The sequence below is a fragment of the Aptenodytes forsteri genome, unplaced genomic scaffold (genome assembly GCF_000699145.1).
Source record: "Aptenodytes forsteri isolate BGI_AS27 unplaced genomic scaffold, ASM69914v1 Scaffold271, whole genome shotgun sequence".
Taxonomy (NCBI): Eukaryota; Metazoa; Chordata; class Aves; order Sphenisciformes; family Spheniscidae; genus Aptenodytes; species Aptenodytes forsteri.
In genome coordinates this window covers 463,206-477,998 of record NW_008794602.1, presented here as the reverse complement: position 1 = coordinate 477,998, position 14,793 = coordinate 463,206, and the positions used below count along the sequence as shown (strand labels likewise).

The 14,793-nt window shown below is 43.0% G+C and overlaps 1 protein-coding gene across 1 annotated transcript in view; it reads right to left on the bottom strand.

Annotated features, from left to right (window-relative positions):
* SPG7 (SPG7, paraplegin matrix AAA peptidase subunit) overlaps positions 1-14,793 on the bottom strand; it is a gene marked incomplete at its 5' end in the record, with an annotated part of 53,595 nt that overhangs the window by 27,144 nt on the left and 11,658 nt on the right. The window contains 7 exons of the mRNA XM_019470406.1: positions 640-802; positions 1,128-1,253; positions 2,979-3,081; positions 5,757-5,896; positions 6,900-7,150; positions 11,969-12,058; positions 13,452-13,554. Coding sequence (XP_019325951.1) covers positions 640-802; positions 1,128-1,253; positions 2,979-3,081; positions 5,757-5,896; positions 6,900-7,150; positions 11,969-12,058; positions 13,452-13,554 — 976 coding nt within the window. The remainder of the gene's footprint in view (positions 1-639; positions 803-1,127; positions 1,254-2,978; positions 3,082-5,756; positions 5,897-6,899; positions 7,151-11,968; positions 12,059-13,451; positions 13,555-14,793) is intronic.

Genomic DNA, 14,793 nt, shown 5'->3' with positions numbered 1-14,793 from the left:
AGCGAGCGCCTGGGTGGTGCTCAGTTGCTGGCTGAGGGTAAACCACGACAGGAGCTCTGCTCCCAGCTCTAACATGAACGTTGCTGGCTGAGGTTAAACCACGACAGGAGCTCTGCTCCCAGCTCCTAACATGAACTCCTGTTCCTTCAACAAATCAGAAGCCGAAATATTCAGCATTTTCCTGCACACTGACCCTTGTTGGGTCTCAAGAGATCTAGGAGGAAGGAAGAAAAGGAGGAAGATGGAAATCCCAAGGCACAAAGAGGCCACGCTTTCCCCATCAGCAGGGAGCAGCAGAAAATCCATCAGCATTCTCATACAAGGAAGGAAGCCTCAGTCAGTGGCTTTAATAATAGGTACAGGGAAGTCAGAGATAATGCTTTCAGGTGAAGAACCATGGCCGCACACTGTCAGAAAGAAACAACTAGCAATTCAGAGGGCATGCATTTTAGGTACTACATAATTAAGTACTCTCTATCATGAAAACCTTTTATATTTTCAGTAGAAATATCCAACTCATCCTCCCCGTGCAAAGACAGGCTAAAACTCTGTCCTTCGCAAGAGGCCCAGCCAGCACCCTGCAACTCCACAACAGACCAAGTAACCTCCACTCCACACCCTTCCTCCCGAGGAGCTTACCTCCTATCACCTCCACAAACTCAGAGCCCGCCATGGCCAAAAACGGCACTTGTGCTTCTGTAGCCACGGCCTTCGCCAGCAATGTCTTCCCACAGCCTGGCGGTCCGAGTAACAAGGCACCCTTGGGCACTTTAGCCCCAAGCTGAAGGTAGCGATCGGGACTCTGCAAGAACAACACAACTCTCAGATCCACAGCTCACATGAAGCATCTGCACAAGAATACGGCCTCCCAGAGCTTCCTGATACTGTTTTCAGCCTGAGCAACTCTGAGCTGCTAATGGGAGCAGCTACGTCCGCATTCCTATTACAGAATTGGAAATAGAGAGATTGAGTCATGCTGATCACAGCGTAAAAAGCTGTCAGTTTATTTAAACAGAGGCTGCTCAGCATCATGAAGGATGAAGAGAAGAATATACCCTCCTCCCCAGGTCAGCCATCTATCCCAGAAGATGGGTAGCAAGCACTTATTTTGTTCTACTTTTATATACCTTTAAATAGTCCACAAATTCTTTGACTTCCATTTTCGCCTCATGCATTCCCGCTACATCCTTGAAGCCAATCCCTTTTCCAGATTTCCCATCCACAATGGTGAAACGAGCCATTTTCAGCTGGTTCTGTGGAAGGTAGCACAAGTACTGAAGACGTGCTCTGACTTTGGACAAGGCAACAGTCCGGAAAGGCTGTTTGCTATACTTTGGGAGACAGCACAGCACAGGTATAAGCTGCCCCTAACAAACACCACTAAAATGCCCACCAACGCATTGGTGTTTTACTAACTTTTTCTTTGGAAACACTTCACAGCCAGATTGTTGACTCAAACTTTATTTATCCACATGTTGTTGGGAAGAAACAGAATAAACCTGCAGTAATAGTCCCAACACAATCCAGCTCAAACTCCATGTAGACCAGGCAGGGATACTTACTAAAAACGTGCAGAATGCCCAAAACCTTATTTGGGATCTTCTCCCTGATTTCTAAAGGCTCTGATCCTTAATACACATGGGATAGGTATAGTTTTGAGGAATATGTATTGATGGTAAATAATTGTCAGTGGTAAATAATTACCAATACCATCTTGTAAATGCATATAAACAAGACACTTTGCACCATTGTCCGATGCTGCCACTATTTTCTACTGCAACACAACCCAGGACAAAACTATAGGGTCTCAAATTTAACAGACACCACATTTCAGTCTCCTGGTGTGTGTTAAGCCACAGTGACAGTCAAAACAAGAATTTAGTTAAACGCCCTACCGCTCATTATGTTCTACTGAAAACAGCTACTTGGGATTTGCACCATTGTCCGATGCTGCCACTATTTTCTACTGCAACACAACCCAGGACAAAACTATAGGGTCTCAAATTTAACAGACACCACATTTCAGTCTCCTGGTGTGTGTTAAGCCACAGTGACAGTCAAAACAAGAATTTAGTTAAACGCCCTACCGCTCATTATGTTCTACTGAAAACAGCTACTTGGGAATTTATTTTTTTTTTCTTTGAGAAGAAAGTTTATAGCTTCTCAGGCCTCAGAAACATCAGCTTATCCAAATGAAGAGTTAAACATGCAGGGCCTGGCTGTCCCCGCTTATGCAAGGACAGAATCTAGTCCTCAAGGCCCTCATTACTCAATGCTTCTTTAAAATATTCTTCTCCTCTGAGCAGCTGCATGCCTTTGTGTAAAGAAAATCCCAAAGCCAGAAGAGAACTGCAGAGGAGACTGCGTGGGAAATCTAACAAGGGGCTGAATTCACCGTATTTTCATCCTCAAATCCCTGCGGTCAATGGCAGTGCACCCTGGGCTGATTTCTACAGAGTTTCATCAGCTGATCCAGGCAAGGGTAGAAGAAGGGAGGAGGAGATTTGACTGATGTTGCAAGTGAGGCATGTGGCATGAGCGGAACAGGCCAACACATAATGAAATCCAGAATCTGAACATATTTTATAAATTGAGAACTCATTTTGCAGAAAGCAGCAATTCCTACTTCTGGCTGTATGGGAGGCATATTGGCAGGACCCAGTGAAAAACACCATCTGCAGCTGCAACTCATTAACAAGCTTTGAAAATAGCAGAGCAAACTGGACTGCAAATTCACTGAGCTCAGCCCTTCCTGCCACTGGGGAAAGAAAGGGCCTCAGCTAAGGCCAGTTACTGTACAATCTAGTCAGATGATCAGGACAGGAAAAGATGCAAGATGTGTCAAGACTGGAGAGCCCTTGGCACCAGTTAATTCTCATTCTGCATTGACTTTGCTGGGGAAAGGGGAGGAGACTAGGCCAGCAGAAGACAAGACTACCCACAGGCTGCAAAACAACATCCAGATCCAGGATACTCACAAAGGCGTTGAATCCTCCTACCCGGCTTGCAACCCTAATAAGGCGGAAGATGCTCCACAACATGGACACAGCCACAAGCGTCACTATCAGGGAAATGATATCACTAAAGGGACAAAAGCAAGACAGGTACAAATTGAGGTGCTCGGCCACAACTTGGTAAATATTACTCAACATAATTATTTTCAGTATTTAAAAAATCCTGACATCTAGGCTACAAGTGCAGCAATGAGCAGACATGACTAAGAAAAACGGAACCTTTACAGGTGTTTTTTTATATATATATCCCAAACAATTACATGACCTAGAAAGTTAAACAGAGGACACTGGCAAATACTGCTTACAACTGTGGAAGAAATTCGACCTCACCATCCCCTTCAGAGGCATTCCTACTTATAAAACAAATAGGACCTTCAGGCAGTCAAATCACACCCAGAGCAGAATCCGGTGGGGCTGGCAGTCCACCCAAAGGGAGCTCACTGCAGAAGACCCGTGTCCAGCAACAGCAGGGAGATTCCAACTCCCCTAATCCTGGCAGAAATCCCAGTGCGGGTCTCCCATTAAGAGGCTGCTCTACCTAGTCTGGCTGGCCCTCCCTGGTCAAGTCTCTCAGAAGTCCTCTATGCCAGAAGGACAGCAACCAACATCATCAATTTTCTGGATCCTTTGCAATACCAATTGCACTAGGAGGGACATGAGGAGCAGAGGTGACACTGCAGGTCTAATACAGTTACAAGACAAACACGCTGAGGACAAATACCCTGTGAGCTCTAAACAAAGGATGCTTTCAAATAGGAGGAAAAATGATCGTATGTCAGATGACAGGCTGAGATTTGTGGGACTCTGTTCTGCTTCACATGCCTGTGAAGTCATCTGGTCTCGCCACACTTCTGTGTCTTATCTTTAAATTAGGAATGTGTGTTCCATCTCCCACAGAGGGATGATTTACTGAAGCAAGGGGACCAGCATGTGCTATATACCCAGCTGCATTTGTTTCTTCTCAGTGAGAGATCCTAGGCAACACTGGAAACTGAAAGTCATCTTCAATTTGTCAACTATGCAGACAGGATTAATTCTGAAACATGTCAAGTACCCACATCTCAGAGCAAACTGAATCCAAACTGCAAGTGCTCTGCACCTCACAGGTGCACTCCAGACTGAGACTGAATTCTCCAGACATTCATCAAGTCTCCTGACAGACTTCAGACCCTATACTATCTCTTAAAAAAAAAAAATCTCTTTTCAGGGTAGGGGAAGCAGCTTGTGTTGGTGGCTGACTGTCCAGTCTACTCCTCCTGTTATACACAAGTTTGAAAAAATTGGCAAGTTCTGAATTTCAACTAAAGGTCTCATACTGCACAATCAATGAAAAAAGTTTGTCTTCATATAAACCATGTATTAAAAATGAGCAAATGTTGTTCAGAGGACAAGTAACTCGACAAAATCCAGTCCAGGTATCCATTCATATACAAACATGACATTTGTTTCACATTTTGGTAAGGTGTCTGGGAGGAAGAATTACACACACTGGCCATCCCCATCTACAGTGGGAAAGCCACTGTGCTCCAAACCCTATGAGCTACTAAAAGCAGATGACGCGCTCTGCATGGTGCACAAGCAGGTGACCAGGCCATCTCGGCAGGTAACTGTAGCGGCATGATGCTTTCTTTCCTCGTTGTCAGGGATCGGGATTTCTTTACTTAGCAGACAGGACTTCTGCACTACATCTCTCCGTTAGTACTTTAGAACAAGCGATTAGTTGAGAGCTCTTCAAACGCTGGAGTCCCTCCCCACGCTTATGGAAAGCATCTTTCTACAGCAGTGTAACGGCCATCAGTGATGGAGGTGGACTTGTTCAAGCCCAGTGGGTGAGCTTCACAGGTCTGTTTTGTACTCTGGACCCCATAAATCCTGTTTTGTGAAAACAAGCTGCCAGTCTTAACAGAAGGGCAAATAAGCCACCTCAGCAGCAAATGCCCACAAACCGTGAATACATCGTATGAAAGCACAGAATAAAGCCTAGCCAGTGCTCTATTGTCTTTTGACAAATCTTCCCTCTTCTTGCTCATTATAGCTTATTTCAGAATTAAAAGTTTTGAGCTTTTTTTTTTTTTTTAAGCAAAGGATCTTGGTTTCAGGTAACAGAAAAGGGCTGTAAGTTTAATAGAAGTACTCCTCTCACTGAGATTCTGTATGCTAGCATCAAAGCTGCTCTGCTCAGTATGTGGCTCGCAGCTGGAGCGAGCACCAGCACAGGCTGTCCTCTGATCTACAGCTGTTGGAGAAGCCGGCCAAAACTAGGTGTTTATTTTTACAGACTGGACAACCACCACCGGCCTTCCTCGAAGCATTTTAACAGAGGAAGGCTTACTACACCACCAGCATTCTCCACAGACCAGGGTGTAACATCACTTGTTGAGTCAGGATTTCTATCACACTCTGCACTTGAATAATTGATTATAAGGACAAAAAGCGCTCAGCTGTGCAAGAACACACAGCAACAGACACAGACTTTCCTCAGGCTTGCTGACACTGACTCAAAACATTTTGGTCTGCTGCACGCTGCAGTTCCAGACACCTCCTTGGGACCCTCACTTTTGAAACGTGAAGGTACATCTAGAGCATGCCTATTTCTGAATGATGGGTTAAGTGCTCCAACTGGGACCGCTTTTTTGTTCTATATTTATAACAACATCATTTAGTTGAAAGGGACTTCCCTCTCTAACTGAGGGATGTCGTCACCAGTATAAGATCAACAGTAAGCACAAATTCATATCATACTTTCCATAAAAGCCAGGATGTTTGTAGGAAACAGGGATTCTCTCTCTCTCATCAATATTCAGCTCATCCTCCGCAGCTCTCAGCTTCTCTTCAAATTTGTCAATGTTTGCCACCCGCATTGTGTACAACAGGGTAACGTTCTGGGGACATGAAATCAAAAGCCGCGTATAAGTACTGTAGTTTAAGGATACAGCAATGCGCAGAAGTAGTGCACAAGTCAGATAAAAGTTAGCCTTATGTTACATCCTTTGATACTGCGTCAATGAACTCATGAGCAGATAACTGACACTAGGGCTCCGAATGAACTTGTGAACACCTCTAGTCTTTTCAGCACCTTATGAAAGCATAAAAGTCAAGAACTAAGCCTCAGCTCTCTAGAAACAAGGAGATGGAACAACTTGGTAGGCAAGCTGAAGGACGGAGTTAGTATTATAAACCCAGTTGTACAGATACCTTGGGCTCAGGCAAAATTTTGTACTATATATAGAAAACCACATCATTGGGAAGGAGGTGTCTTGTGCTCCACTCAGACTTCTTGGATCTTGTTCCTGTACCTTTGTCAGAAATTAATTTCATCCAGCAGTTTGCAAACGGATCATAAGTCACTGAACAAAGTGGGATGTATCCAAGAACAGTGTTTTAATCTCCCAAGCCAGTTTGTAATGATTCTTAGCAGCAACTCCTGGAAGCAAGCAAGTGATCAAACTTTGCTTTGTTTCCATTTTGGAAGATTTAGGAAGGAAGTCTGATGGAGTTTGACAGAACACCTGAAACTAAAATCCCAATATGAGAAAATTTTTGAAACAAGATCTAGTAATAAGAGTTTACAATCTTCTAGACACCTTCTCACATATCAGACTGAGCCAGTAAGAAAAAACTACTGAATTTTTCCAGCTTTTTAGACATACATAAGATTTTCTTCCAGGCCATTATTAATTGTTTTTACAATTTAAAATAGAAGTCTTAGTTTCCAGGTTGATATGAGTAACAGAAGTCCCCTGAACTTCAAACACAAGAAAGAGAAAAATTAACAAAGAGCAAATTTACCAGCTAGAGTTTTACCGAACATATATATTCATTAATTCAATTCTTTTCAACGGTATAATCTAAGGTCATTCATTCCCATTGTAGAAAGTCACTCACAACTTGTCCATGCGGAGTTCCTCCTGGGTGCAGATAAACTTCCACAATATCGCTCTCTGGCACCACTTCGATTCTCTGGACCTCCCCCTTTGCCAGCATCTCATTCACAAAGTAGTTCCAGGAAATGTTGGTCCCTTCTCTGTTCTCGCTGACCGTGAATCGAAACATCAGCACTATGAAAGTTATGATGAGGAGTGCCCGTAAGCGTTCAAGATGCATCTGATTTTCCCTTTTCCTACGTTTCTCATCCTCTTTAGGGGGGAAAAAAAAAAAAGATATCAGAGAAGAAAGATATCAGCATGTAATTGCAGAACTTTCTGACCCAAAGAAGGGACAATTAAATGACAAAGATTAACACAACAGTACCTTTTGGGTTTTTTTTGTTGCATGTTTGGTTTCTCCTGAAGGACTAGACTCAGAAGCGATACCTAACTTGCATTGCACAGGCAATTTTCTGGCTTGGCTCACAAAGGAGGTTGTGCGACTTGCCCAGGGTTACGACAGTGAGTCAGATTTTTGGATCGCGTGACACTCCCAGACCTTTCTGGCTTCTAGACTGTGAGACCACAGGGCCCCAGCTGTACACATGAAAAGCACCAGGTCAAAAGCCTGGTTATGAAAGCACAAGCACTCAGATGTAAGCTTAACAGTTGCCTGGAAGGAGGCAAGTTTTGCATCCTGCTAGCCAGCAAAAAATCTGCTTGCATCACATTGCTGTGGCTATATTCGGCTGTTCCCCAACGCCCCAGAAGCCATGTAGTGAGGCACTGTGTACACAGAGAAGATGATGGAGAATCACCTCCTTCGCTTTAACTGTTGCTTCAGTAAGAGGAGGAATTGAAGCATCAGCGAGCCAAAGCAAGCCCCTCACTTCCAGAAGTTATTGATCGTGTACAAAGACAGACAGCAATCTCAGACATATTTTGAAGAGCTCTGATCAGCATTTCCTGTTTTAAGGCAGTCTAATCCTGGTCCAGGAGACTTCAGATGGTCATAGTCCACTAGACCCATCACAATCCCACCAAACGTCATTCTATTCTAAAATGAGAGACTATCTCACTTGCCTGGCCTAATATGGATATAGGCCAAATAAAGCCATTGGACCCTTGCTGCTAAAAAAGTCCAACTCAGGAATGACTATAGCCCACTTCTATATAACGCACTTCTACACTGCCTAGTCCTCAGGCTGTTGCTAACATATCCACCGGAAAATATTAGGAGTGAGTAAAAGCAGTCATAGTGTCACTGGTAAATCACACAGCACAGTATTATAAGAGATAATTGCTTCCTGGTGAGCTCCTGGTCTGCTGGCATTCTGTGTCATGAGACCAACAACATTTCTACTACCTAAGAAAATACCTGCATTTGCAGTAAATCTGAAATAGCACAGGAGACATGATATGCAGCTTACCTATGCATATAAGTACACTGCAAATCAATCTCACTGTCTTAACAAAATTGCACAGATTTTCTCCCATGCGACACAACTAACCTCATGTTTAAAAAGGTTTGATAACTCGTCCACATTAAGGATCTGTATCAAAGAGGGATTCCCACGCTAGTTGTGCTTTCCCCCACCTTTACTGTACTAGTGACATACTGAAGCGATGACATGAGAAAAAGGGATGGTTTACTTCAAGTATTTGCCACCAACCCTTTTTTTCAGACTCCCAACATTTTTTGCACTGCATAGGCAAATTTAAAATTCTGTGGTCTGCAAAGGACTGCCACAGCACAGTTCAATGTCAACTGCTAGCTAGTGTTTGAGCAGTTAAGCTGACAACAAATATCTCCTCCTCTTTCCAGTCATACGTGGATGTTCGATATATAATTCAGCACTTGTTCTTGATATACAATTTAACATCAACGGCAACATGGCATATATAAATACTATTCTACGCCCAGATATAAATTAATTCTGCGCCACTGGACTGCTAGTGCATCTGCCTGCTGCAGCCCAGATTAGATTTATTTGCAAATTCGTAACAAATGTTCTGACACTAGCATTTATCACTAGCCACCAATTAGACCCTACACACACTGCAACAAAACCAAGGGACAAACATATGACCCAGTCAGGTGCTAAAAAAAGTACTCTGTCCTTCAGATACGCAGCATCATTTTTCACTCGTTTCCTAGCTCTGCTCCACATTTAACAGGAAAGGCTTGTTCCTAAATAGAAACAATGCAGCTCTTCAGATAAGGTCATAATTTCAAAAGACAGTGACAAGCTCAGACACTGTGTCCAGCCCATCCACTTTGTTCTTCAATGCCATCTCCTCACTTCTGTGTTACCTGCTAGATCCAGCTTTATTAGCAAAGCAATTACTTCTGTGTTACCTGCTAGATCCAGCTTTATTAGAACAAAGCAATTCATCGCAAAGCTGCAGGATGACATCCACTATAGTCTTATTAAAGAAAATTAAAATATAGTACAATAGAGGCCTTAGTCTGGGCAATATCCTGAAAAGCTGAGCAAGTTTTAAATAAAAAAAAAAAAATCTATAGAGAAAAGAAATGACTCTGGAACAGTGAGTACCGACAGAAAGAAAGTCCATCTATTGCTATGCAAGTTCTTTGGAGACGTCAGAGTCAACTATTGTTGAAGCGCTTTTCTGTATTAAATTTCAGACAAAGTGTGGAGGCATATAATATGTTCTAAAGCACACATTACTGAGGATACTGTCACAAAAAAATCACCACAGGGTAAAAGCTGGCCATTAGATACCGTGACACAAGCAACTTCTCCGGTTTCTAGGAATTAGACTTGTCTAGGACCTTTAACCTACAGCTGAATAATTTCAGGAAAACACCACCATTTCTAGAAAGCTAGAAAACACAAAGCTTTCCTCTACTCTGCATTTAATTAAGGACAAAATCAATCTATTTCTAAGCTTATGTAAAGTATTACTATCTTTACAGTCTAACATTCACATTGCACCATAAGCTACCCCACAATATTCAGTAAATGAGAACCAGTAACTGGATGTGACACTTGCAAGCAACAGCTGTGGGAATACTTCCAGCTTTTTAGTCTCAAAAAGCCTCCATGAAGCAATGATTTGCCATTAACCCCAAATCTGAACTCTCCGATTAAAATCTTGCAAGGGCTGCTGTGACAGTTTGAAGAGTTCTTTTTAATAATTACTGCAGAGACGAGTATTCCCCTGGAGACATGGGGTAGCATTCCACCTCCCAAAGTCAAGCTATCCATTAATCACAGGAGAAAAGAGGCCACCGAACACAGCATGTTACTGTTTACTAATTTTAACAGCTACAGTACTTCTTCAAGGCACTGTGCTCACATTCACCCTGTGTGGTCTTGCAAACACGAAGGGCCCCAACCTCTAAGCTCTGACGTCCTTAACGGGGACCCTGCGATACTTGCACTCACATCCCATTGAAGGCTTCAGCTCAGTTAAATGGATCAAACAGGCTAAGCCACTGCTCTTGCCTTAAAGAGATTGCATGCAATGACGCGTCAGGCTGAAAGTCATCAGCACCTGACTGCTTTTACTTCAAAAGTTCGTTAGTCCTAGAGGATTCTACCATTGTGTTTAAGCACAACAAAGGAAAAGCCAAGCTATTACATCATCTGATAACACCTAGGTAAAAGTTTATCATGTAATTTCTAAAATTATATTACAATCTGTGTGACTTAAACATGATGCTAAGTGCCTTCCAACTCACAGTACAAAGGTCTGGAGCCTGCCATCTACAGAAGGTTTATCCCTCACTCACAGGTCCAGGAAACAAGCAGCACAACAGCCAGCCACATAAACTCTCTTAAGACATCACCGGCCTCTGCAAGCATCAACTAATGCCATGAGAAAATGATCAGGTCTTCATTATGCTTCTGCAAGCATTACTGACAAGACAGAGGAATGAGACCTTCACCTGGGCCACTTCTGACATCTTTCTTAAACAGTAAATACAGGACATGCCATCAGCTGTGGGACTTCACAGGTAAAAACCTCCATCAGAGAGCCTGACAACATGCCTTATCCAGAGCCTAGAAAATCTTTGCATGCACTTCAGTTCTTGGGAGGCTGGAGGGAAAGAGCACATACTCACAAACGAGCAAAGAATTTTCTTTACAGAAGTGGAAGAGTCAAATTACACTTTTTAAATGGAATGCAGCTGTTGTCAATCTACAAATAGCAGAAAGTTGTCAACAATGCCAAGACTTGAAGGGACACCCACAAATCCGCTCGTATTTGAAAAATGTTTGGTGAAAACCTACTGGTAGAAGATAACAGTGCCTCCTACAAGGATCTTAACGCTGCCTGTCAGAAGTTACGCAAAGGTTTTGTCTAGTACACTGAAGTTATTCCCCTGCGCCCCCACCCCACATTAGTGTCATGAAATTCCTCACCCCCTTAAGCCTAAGGTACAGAGAGGGCACTCCTCTACTTCTCAACATAATCTGGCACACCATGTAGATCCCTAGGCTCCAGAACACATTTAGTGAGATAAAACTCATTTTCAAGAAGTCCTGTACAGCGGGATGCCTGGGGCTTAGGCAGCATAAGACATGCAAGAAACAGTATCTAGGAAGACTGATTTAAAAAAAAAAAAAGAAAGATTCTGAGCAAGTGCCATTAGTAACACAGCTAAGAACTCTTTAAGGAATATATTTTTATCTTTGAGCTCTGCAAATCACTAGAAGTAGAGACACATCCACAATGAAGGTAAACGAAATAAGAAAAAAGACAGAATCCAGCTTAAACTTGCATTAACTAAATTCAGCTCTTGACTAAGTCAAAACGCTCTACAAGACCTCCAAATCAAAACTCAGTAAATGCTACTGTTCCCCTTTGTAAAGCGGCAAAACTAAGGCAAACATCAATGAAATTATTTGTGCAGGATGGAAAGCAGCACAGAAAGAGAATCATTTTCGTGATCCGTCTTAAGCCTTAGCATCCTTAGGCTTGTCGAGGTGGTAAGTTACAGGTACAGGTTTACAGTACTCAGAGACAGAAGCATTAAGGTGGATCTTCCATGCTGTCCACCCTTACCCCTCGCGCACACAGTTTGTTTCATTAAGTATCTTTTTGGCACATACATACCCTCATCCTCCTGTGGAGATTTCTTTTTGAATCCTCCATTCTTCTGGTTACTCCCTTGAGAGCTTGAAGTAGTAAAATAGTAAGTGCTACCTGCAGGCAAGCAGAGTTAAGTAGTTACTACCAGAAGACCTCAGGAGACGGTGAGAGAGGGGGACTGAGGATGGCAGAAATACATGTGAGCTCCAAATGCAGAGAAAGCTAAGCTCCACATCCACCCGAGCGCACAGCTTCGTTCATGTGCCAAGGAAACGGGACAGCCTTGCCAGAGGGAGTAATGGGTGGGACAGACTCCTTCAGTTTCCTTATATAACATATATTTTTTTGACAATCCGATCAAAATACGGCTTTGTTCAGAGGTCATTTTAATGTGGCAAAGAAAACAACTGGGAGAAATTTCTTCAGTGTTGAAACATGTACACATTTCCCAAGGCACAAAGCCATAGTTAACACTGGTATGGTCAGTTCGGAACAGCCTCACACTAGGAACTGTAAATGCTTATGAAAGGAAACGCATGTGCTGGAGTTAAATGGAGGATTCTCAGTAAATGCTGTTAGGATACTCTAATAAAAGCCAAGAAAGTAAGGCTACAAACAGTAAGACTCTCAATTGCTGCTACAAAACAATAAGTGAAGACTTTTTTGCCAGGCAAATGCAAAAAGTTCAGAAGGACAACAGCTTCCATTTCCCATGGTCTTTCACGAAGGCTCCGGAAAGAGGAGTAAGCCCAGAAACTGGACTGCTTATCCCCTGCTAGTTCTACTAGAGGATTCACTGCCATTTGAAAGATTATGAATATATTTTTATTTTAACTTAAAAAAAACCAAACCAACAAACAAACCTTCTCAAAGGTAAAGCAGCCCAAGCTCACCAGGCCCGTGATGGCCAGAATAGCCGTGACCAGTTTTGTTCAAATCTCAAAGGCATCAGCAAACTCATCTTCCCAATGTGAAGAGGGTAGCGAGAAGAATAATTGCTTTTTTTTTTTAAACTCATCTTCCCAATGTGAAGAGGGTAGTGAGAAGAATAATTGCTTTTGCTTTACATTTCTGTGCTTTTGCTCTAAGAATTCAGGTAACATTTTCTAACATATACTTTTAACTTGTTCCAGTGCAAGGTTTTCAGCAAGGTCATATGATGTGATTTCTGACAAAGGTGAATGACATCATCTTCTTAGGCTTTGCTAGTGAGGCACAGAAAGATTCTCTACTTTAAAGTCTGCAGTTTTTAAATTAGCGCTTAGGTCTAATGACTCAAATGCTTATTTAATCACGCTGAGGTCCTTGCGGAAAGGTGCCATTGTTCATCCCTGTCACCAAACAAAAACTTAGAACCCCCTGTAAAAGGCACACAGCTCCCAAAGCCAAGAACAGAACAGCTTTATTTCAGTTCCAGGAATGCAGGCAGTGAAGATGCCTGTCAGCACTCTTACTAAGTAAGACCTTTTCCCCTCCTCCACCTGTACAGTTGCTCTTTGGGACTCACCTAAGAGATTCCAAAGCCTGACTGGATCTCGAATTACGTGTTGTTTCACCAGGACTCCACTGAGACCTCGACGTGTGGGGGAAAGCGTTTGTGACAGAAGGCTCTGAGGAGGAAGATGAAGAAAAAAGAAAAAAAGACAACTGTTGGAAAAGTACTGTGACTGCTTACCCTTTCTGTTTTCCGTGAGATTAAGATTTCTAAACATAAAAATATTGTGGGTAAGTTGAAGGACCATCAACTGGGAGACCTGAATATTATTTCCCGGCTGTGCTGTGTACTTGCCATGTGACTCTGAAGATGTTGTTTATAACCCAGTTTAAAGAAAGTTTTAAATAGAAACATATACTCAAAACACTTGAAAATTTTATCTTTTTCCTCCCTGCATCTCTGTTCTTCACTCTAAAGATACGTTGGAAGTCAGTTCTTAAAATGTAAAGATACCCTCCCACAGCAGGAAATCTTAAGGTCTACTACTTTGTGACCCTGCTGCACGGCAGTAAGGACAACACGGCTATTTCCCCATGGTAATTCAGCAGCAATCCTGCAGTTCATATTCACATTTAAAGGCAACTTCACAACATTTGAACTAACATTTACTAATACTCTCACTGGACGCAAGTCTTGCCCCTTCTCTGATGTGTGATCCCTGTCTCACCACCCCTCTCCGCTGCACAGGGACAAATTTCTGTGCAGCAAACCAGACAGGGACACCGACTGGGTGGAAAACCCTCACCCTTTTTTCCTGGTTTGCTGGGCAGCAACACAACAGCTTGTGCTGGCCCAAGATGGTAACCTCTTGGGATCGATGCTTTCTAGAACAGAACATCTTAGACTAGTTTAAACTGATCACAGAAGAACCTGGCGTGATTCACAAAGCAGTCCCACAATTGTTCTTCCTCCATGGCCTACTTGGGCCGCCAGTGCTTCTTCACTGCGCTGAAGAAAAACACAAAACAGTCCTAAATCATGTCGGAGGCTGAGTTTAAACAAGAACGTCGCCTTCTGCATTAAAGGCTGTCTTGGAGAGCCCTGCAGTATCAGCAGCACTGCAAGATGGGGAAAACACATCTGTGGCGCACACCAGCGTGGTGGGTGCTTATATCCCCAGTGATGCGAAGAGCCAGCGCAAGCGATGTCAGGAAAAAGCCTTTAATCAACATCTTCTTGCTTGTGACAGCCTAGGTGTTCTCTTCAGACGGTGTTTCCCCCAAGTTACTGTTATATAGCACTGACACGACGGACCTTTGGGCTGATCTAACCTGAGAAACCTTCTAAGGAAAGCCCTGTCTCGAAGCAAGCGCCCATTTTAACACGGTAAGGGCTGACCCAGCCCCCCCCCGCC